This window comes from Lolium perenne, chromosome 7 (assembly GCF_019359855.2).
Source record: "Lolium perenne isolate Kyuss_39 chromosome 7, Kyuss_2.0, whole genome shotgun sequence".
Classification (NCBI taxonomy): Eukaryota; Viridiplantae; Streptophyta; class Magnoliopsida; order Poales; family Poaceae; genus Lolium; species Lolium perenne.
Window position 1 is genome coordinate 26,998,282 of NC_067250.2, and position 7,840 is coordinate 27,006,121.

A 7,840-nucleotide genomic window follows, 5' to 3' on the forward strand; every position below is an offset into this window, starting at 1 on the left:
ATACAAGTACATATACATGTCCAGTATATATGGCTAAATTTTGTATCAAAATATATTACCACCCGTGGTCTGCACCAAAAAGACAACAATTGAAGCAAAGTAGAGTTAGTAGAGTTATTTTTTTGCCTTTTCAAAGGCACCGTTTTCTGATTTTTATGTAGCCAAAAAATATGACGTAGTGTTTACTTTTTTTTAATACGGAGCGCCCCGAAGGGCGTAGAAGCATCGTTAATTCCAAGCGGTGGGTGTACAATAGGTTACAAAGGACCCCATGAAATAGAGAAATAATACATAGGTCCCTGGTAAATGCAGAAAAGACCTCACTAAGAAAAAGAAGAAAGCAATCAGGTCCTTCTCTATCCCCACCGGCGAGCAAGAGACCAGAGAGCCACCGTCGGGCTCCAAGGCGGGGACGGCACCACTTGCTTCGAAGTCGACGAAGAACGCGGCCTCCAATCTCTGAGAGGGCCTCCGATGGAGGTTGAAATATCGCCATGGTTTACTGGCGTAGATAACGGCAAGCAGAATCGCCGCCGATGTGCTGCTCGAAAAGATCGCTTCAGAAGATCTCCGGTGCCACTTCCGCCATCCACCCATCATGCAAGTTCCCCTGCTTGTCACCACCTTGGCGCTTGGATCCACGGAAAGTTGCAGAGGAGGCAGAGTCGAAGAAGTAGCAGGGCCTACTCTGCATCGCGACGATGAAATTGACCCGCCATCGGACCCGAAGAACCTGCCACGGACTCGGGGAGACGAGCGTAGATGATGGCGACGCCGGCGGACCCAGAAGATGAGCTTATTGAGGAAGCCATCCTCGGATCTTCTTCCTCCTTTGACCGTCCGCCATGGGCGAGTACCGGGAAGGAGAAGCTCCACGATCTGGTTGCCGCTCACTTGCAACCACATCAGATGACGAAGGAAGAAGGGGAGGGCCTTATTGGCGAAGATGCCACGCCGTCTCCTCGCCGCCTGTCGCCTCTCCTACCACCGGAGAAGGACAGCCACGAAGAAGAAGGCGAGGACGGGCCGGATCTGGCCATGGGGATCCGGCCTCCTACTCGCAAACTCCACTAGGGTAAACAGCAGAGAACAACATCCTATACTACTATATACAGGCTGCCAGGCGCCTCTCCTTCCTCCACTCCGGCCGGCAGTGCCGACGGAGAAGATTCCGGATCGGGCCGGCGAGGGTGGCGACGAACGGCGGACTCTCAAAGGGGCGAGTTACTGTAACGAGGTGAGAGGGGAGAAGGGGGGTTGTTTGTCTAGTGTTTACTAAGCAGAAACCTTGAAACATCTAGAGAACATGTGCATCTATATCAACGCAATTTATTTTAGATTTTTCTGAAACTTTAAATTATTTTTTTTTTTTAAAATTCGGAATTCACTAGAGCTATCCGAAGCACAAACGCCGCGTTTCTAGAACGAAAAAAAAAAATCTCAAACAAGACCGAGCCTGCACAGGAAAACAGGTGTCCACACCACGCCGGCCAGAAGCGCGATGCCTTCCTCTTCCTCCATCGACCCTTACCATAGCGTTGTCGGCGCCACCGACCTCGACGCCTCCGCCGCCGTTGTGCCGTCGAGGGGGCGGTCGGGGCGCGGACGCCCCGAGGAGTTCGCCTCGTTCCTGCGCACGCAGGACGAGGTCGACGCGATCTGCAACGAGCACGGCGTCCCCAAGGAGTTCAGTGCGCGCCCCGCCGGCGAGCTGCGCGCGAACTCGAGGCCTCCACCTGGTGCCATCTGCGTGTGCTCCCGGGCGTTGGAGGCCGGGATGCCCGTCCCGCTACACGGCTTCTTCCGCGAGGCGGTCGCCCACTTCGGCCTCGCGCCGACCCAGATCACGCCCAACGGGTGGCGCATCATGGCGGGCTTCCTCGTCCTCTGTCGCTCCGTCGGCGTGCGGCCGTCGCTCGCAGTGTTCCGGCGGTTGTTCCTGCTGTCCAACGTGAGGCAAAGGCAAGGATGGTACTTTTTCCGATCCAGGGACAGGGACAGCTCCGGCTTGCGCTTCACGGGGATGCCCCACCCGAACTGGATCTCCTTCAAGTACTGGAAACAAGAGTTCTTCTTCCTCTCGTCGCCGGAGCCGTGGCCTTGCCCCGTGGAGTGGGGCGAGCCATCAAAAAGCTCCTTCGCAAACCCCGTGCTCACCGGCGAGGAAAAGAAATCAGCGGCGAAGCTTCTTCGTGCTCACGGCGGTGCCGCCGTTGATCTCAGGACGTACCTCTGTAAGAGCAACCTTGCAGCCGCCATGGAGAGCACTGCATTCGCATTGCTGCCCCCGCCGCCGGCGACTTCTTCCCCTACCTGTATTATGTCCAGTTCCGAAGGTATGTGTACATCGAAATTCCCCTGTTTCCCCTGTTTCACCGAGAGCTGATGTCGGTGTTCTGTGTTAGGGATGGATCCTTCTGTCTACCACACGAGGAAGACTATGCTGGCAGAGAAGGCAGCCGCGCAGGCGTCGCCGCCGTTATGCTTGAAGAAGAGGAGCCTGGAGGAAGCCAACGGCAAGGACAGTCTGCCCCCTTCAATGCTGAACACGGCGCTATCATCCGGCGTGTGCTCGCCACCGCCAGGCTTCGCCCGGAAGCCACGACGCTTCCCCAGCAGGCACGACGGAGACGGCACGGGCTGGGTGGCTACACGGGAGCAGGAGAAGACGAAGGCCGAGCTCGCCGCGACGGGGGCGGAGCTGGCGAAGGCGACAGCCAGGCTCGCCGCGGCGGAGGCGGAGGTGGTGAAGGCGATGGCAGAGCTCACAGCAGCGACGCGAGCAGCATATGCGGAACAGGAGAAGGCAAGGCCCGAGCTCGCCGTGGAGGGGGCGAAGGCCAGACTCGCCGCGGCGAAGCGTGCGCTGGAGGAGGAGCTGGAGAGCGTCAAGGCGGCGGCGGTGCACCAGCTCCTGTGCTGCGAGGAGCACGTGCGGCGGCGGGCGGAGCATGCGCTGGAGGGGTACCGGCGCTGGCGAACTGCTCGTGTCGCTTGGTTAGCTCGGTGATCAGATTTTTTGACTGGAAATGTTCTTCAGGACTTCAGCTTCCGTTCATCGGCGGAGCGTCAGTGGAGATCAGGAACACATCTTTGCCTGCTCCATGCGCTCAGGTACTGTACGCATACGACACGTGGCACTGATGTCCGCAGAACGGTTCTGTCTTGGACATCATTTCGCTAGTGAGAGCATGTCAAACTGGTAAAACAGAATAATAACCGCCGATTTACGGGTTTAGTTTAAAAAAATGATGTAAATCAGTAATTGTAAATACGTTCGGCCCGAATTTTTTTTACAGCTCACACCTGAAAATCCAACTCGGCCTGTATTTGTAGGGGCTGAAAAAGCGAACTGAACACGAACCTCTACTCGTGGCGTGCTGAAATTATAGATCGAGCTAACCGCTCCCGCCGGTATAGTTACCGGAATCCAACCAAATTCACTGGAATCCAACTAAATTCCAGCGAGCTCACAGCGGCGTGGGTGGCGCGAGGCAGGGCGAGCTCACTGCAGTGTGGGGCGGGGCAAGCTCGTGAGGGGCGTGAGCTCGCGCGGGGCGGGGTGAGCTCGCTGCGGGGCGACACTGGCGGGGTGGAGCGGACGGGGCCAGGGCCGAGGCGGGGCGGCGCGGGTGGGACGGAACGGGCGGGGTCGGGGCAGGACGGGGTGGGGTGGATCCGGAACGGGGCGGGCGACGTGGACCTCGGCCGGACATGGATGGATGGAGCAAGGAAGAAGAAGAAGGCAAGGGAACAAAAGAGAACTGACACGTGGGTCTAGTGGTATATTTAGGAGCATGCTTTTTACAGTTTTAATTTACGGGCGTAAACACGAGTTCAGTGGCATGAACTCGCATTTTACAGTTCACATATTTACGGACTCTGCTAGAGATGCTTGAATCATTTCGTGATCCCTCAAGTAGTACCGAAATGCAAACTTTCGTCATAACCGACCTTGAGTCTATAAAAAAAGTTTTCTCATTTTATTATATAGCAAATTGAAGTATTATTTGATGAAAGTTACATAGGTAACTGAACTAACTATCCATGTTCATGACTTTAAAGATTTTACAAAAACTTACAATGGAAATAAGATTGTTGCCTTTGTGTACATTGATTGTTGTCTCAACTGCATTGAGGAAAAGCCTAGGTCTTAGAGCAGCCTCGTCCCCCAAACGGCGTCAGATTGAACTCCTTTGGGGGACGCGTATTCTCTGTGCCATCTTTGGGGAACGTCGCTCCACAGCCGCGTCCTTCAAACGCGTCCCCTAAACATAAATTTAAATAGTTTACATTCAAAAGAGATGGTTTCCGCCGAAGTCATCGCGATCAAAGTAGTTGTGATCAAAGTACTAGACGCATGATCATATTATAGACCGGTGGTGCAAGCTAAACATAAATAGAAAAAGGGGTTCAACGACGCCGGCGATACTGACGGCGCATCCTGAGTCGACGTAGGCCCGTCGAGCACGACGACCTCGTCTGCTTCATCGCCGAGGCCGAGACCGATGCCGATGCCGATGTCGCCGAGGATTATGCCTTTGTAGAAGTTGCGCCGCCAACATCCGGGGAAACAATCCAGATGTCGATGCAGTCAGTAGGGACATGTCCTCCTTGCGTTTCTTGAGCTCCATCTTCTCTTCTTGCCTCTTGAGCAGCGTCGTCCACTTTTCGTCGGTCTTTTTGTTGCGGGAGAGCAGGGTCGAGGAGACCTCGGTGAGGCACTGTGTGATCGACGCCTCCGACTTCTTCTCCTGCGCCACCACCCGCCGTCCCCTCCGCTCCGCCTTCGACAACTTGCGTTGCAGGCAGCCTTGCTCCCACCTTTTGTCGGTCAAGCCTTTCGGCTTCTTCCTTGCCACCGGCGCCTTCCGCGGCTTCGTGAAGAGCACCTTCGGCCCTTTCGTCGCTGCCTGTTTGCCCGACGGCTTGGTGGGCATTTTTCGGGGCCTGTCGGCGGTGCCACGGATGAGAGAGAGTAGCGACGATGGGAGGGAGAAATGAATCGGCGGGAGAGGCGGTGAAATCTTTTTGGGAGGGCAGAAATGTGCGGCTGGAGGGCGGGTTGTGGCGGGAGAGGCGTGATGTGGCGAGAGGGGTGGAATTTTTATGTGTCGCTGACGCGTCAGGCCCGCCACTCTCCACCTCGCTTCTTGTTGTGTCCGGCAGGCCCGAAGCATCCCCTATGGACTGGGGACGGGCTCAGGGTGCCGGACACCGTATTGGATCGCACCAGACAAAAGTAGGCTCTGGGCGTGTGAACTGGGAAAGAAAAAATGCATGATGCGTCCCAAATTGTTTTGGGGTAGGCGGCTGAAGATGCTCTTAGATTGTTGTTTCATCTTGGCTGGCAAGCATGGCGTAGACAATATGGGGGCTTTTAGATGTTATCTTTAAGGACCGTGGTTCCTTTGGTTTTTAAGGACCGTTGTTATGTTTAAAATGAGAGTTGTGATCATGTTGGCAAAAACTATGTCTTGTTAGATTTGCTCATGTTATGGGTTAGTAGTCTTGCGAGTTCCATTAACCAGTTTGAGATGGATGTTATTCACTTCTTCTGAGATGATTGTTGTGTCCATTTTATTATTTTGTGCTTCGGCATTGGTGTTGTACCATTCACTCGGCTTGTTCATTTACTTTTTTTTTTTTTGCTTCACTAGTACCTGACTATCGAGTGGTAGGCAATAGTAATGTTCCCTTGAAATTTATATATACCAAAGAGTACCATGTTCAAGTTGTCTTCATAGAACACTAATTTGATGTCATGCTTTGCACATGTTTTCCCCATGTTTTTCCGTACTTATGTTGTTGTTATGACTTTATCTAGACCGTTTTGTTGTTTTCATGTGTGAGAAATAATATATAAATATTCTATTGTGTATACACAAGTTTTTTCCCATATAAACATCCAATTCGTGTATACCCTACTATAATAAAGTTGGAAGGATTCCAATCTTCTCAGTTTTTTGCCCTTTTCAACCTATTGTATGATGACACGTATGCATGTATTTTGTATGTAGCATCTTCTGATTGGTTGAAGTGGATGACGTGCAGTGTTCCTTTTGCTCTTCTTTCCTCATTTGTTAATTGCTATTCACATGGCCGGTTGCCTATGTGTGTGAATTTTGCTTCTTCGGGTTGCATATATTGGGGCTTTCATTGCGTAATGCTTTTTTCACCTTGGGTAACCGGTCAACCTTTGAAAACTTGCTACTAGCTTTTTTGTTTCTCCTTTTGCAACCGGTTGAGCCACAGCTTGTCAGATTTTATATTACTATCAGTTAACCCATTATTATATATATGCATATATTATATGGTGCATGCACCTTATTTTTCTTATATTTTCTGGTACAATCTTGGACTCCAAGTTTCCTTAGTTTGTCTTCTTTGTATAGTTGGTTTGTTTATTCCCCTGTTAAACTTGCTCCTCAAGTTTCCTACTTTGGTTCCTGGCTGCCAAGTTTTTGTTTCTTATATATATGTGGCTTTTTATTTTTCTCGTTTACTATTTAGGATGGCTGACCCAAATTCTTCTTTCGCTCTTTCTAATGCTTCTGCTCATGGCTGGCGTCTTGAGGTTCGTCTTGGCAAGCGACTTGTCGTCGACCCAGGTTTGTTCTCATTTTTATTTATTTTGGTTTTTTTGTAGCTTACATTTACGTTAGTGCATGCTGGTAATGGCTAGATTGTTTGGTACCATACATGCTACAACCAATTTCTCAACAATGGCCGCGTGTGATTCTTCTTCCTCCGTCTATGATTGTTTGCTCAGCGATACGCCAAGGCTTTATTGTCCTGCGCCATTGTCAACGGTGGGTTCTTCTTTTCCGTAACTGTGGAGGTTTGGTTTTCATTATGGGGTGACATTCGTTGTGAGGTATTCAGATGTGATAGCGGCTGCCTCGGGTTCCTTTGCGGTGTTGCAGGCAACAGACTCTTCTGGTGCAGTAGTGCAGGAAGTGAATGTGGCAGGTTCTTCTGCCGCGGAAGCGCAGGCAGCAGAATTTCCTGCCGGGGCAGTGCAGGTGGTTCGACCTACTTGATTATTAGGTGTGTATCCCTCCTTTTTGTTGGATAATTAGGCACAATTTCCATGATTAATTCCAGAATATTAAGCATGACGACAGTAACTACTAACATGTGAAACTCGAACATACTAGATGTAGTGATCAACATGAACAGTAGCATAGCAAACAGTACAACATCCATCGCTAAACAGATCGAGATATGTCGCATGTACCGATCTGGTGGAGGTGGCGGTGGAGGTGTAGCAGATGATGTCGCGGCAGTAACGTTGTTGACAACGGGGACGACGGGTCGAAGTAGATGGCGTTGAAGACGACGGTAGGCAGCACCGCCCGACTTGGACGGAAGGCGACCGTGATGAAGAGCTTGAGCAGTCGCGCAGAGCGCTTCCCAAAAACCTAATTCGCCCTCTCCCGTACAGGATCGCAAGGACGAGCGGTTCCGGAGACCTGCTCTCCCGTTCGCCGATGCACGTCGGCGCGCGGGATGGAGTAGGCTACGATGGCGGCGCAAGCAGAGAGAGGTGGAAACCCTAACTCGTATGTTAGATATATTTCTGCGGTAGCCGGGCAAGAGATTATATAGGCTCGGGAAACCCTAGGCAACGTGGGCCACACCCACGTCGCACGAACGTTTCGAGTCGGTTACAGATAGCCCACGATCCGGGAGCGACCCGAACCGACTAACTGCGACGCGTCCGTCTAGGACTCTGTTCGTTTTCCTGAGCTGCAAAAAGTAAGGAAAGTCTCGGCTCGAGGCTCAATCCACTCACCACGAGCGCGGCGCGCGCGTCGTGACGAGTCGAGTCGAGACG

The 7,840-nt window shown here is 52.0% G+C and overlaps 1 protein-coding gene across 1 annotated transcript; it reads left to right on the forward strand.

Moving 5' to 3' along the window:
* Nucleotides 1-1,482: 1,482 nt before the first annotated feature.
* LOC127318012 (uncharacterized) lies at nucleotides 1,483-3,316 on the forward strand. The gene is made up of 2 exons (XM_051348621.2): nucleotides 1,483-2,336; nucleotides 2,406-3,316. The coding sequence occupies exons 1-2, from the start codon at nucleotides 1,502-1,504 to the stop codon at nucleotides 3,008-3,010; spliced, it is 1,440 nt and encodes a 479-aa protein (XP_051204581.1). The 5' UTR covers nucleotides 1,483-1,501; the 3' UTR covers nucleotides 3,011-3,316.
* The last annotated feature ends 4,524 nt before the right edge of the window (nucleotides 3,317-7,840 follow it).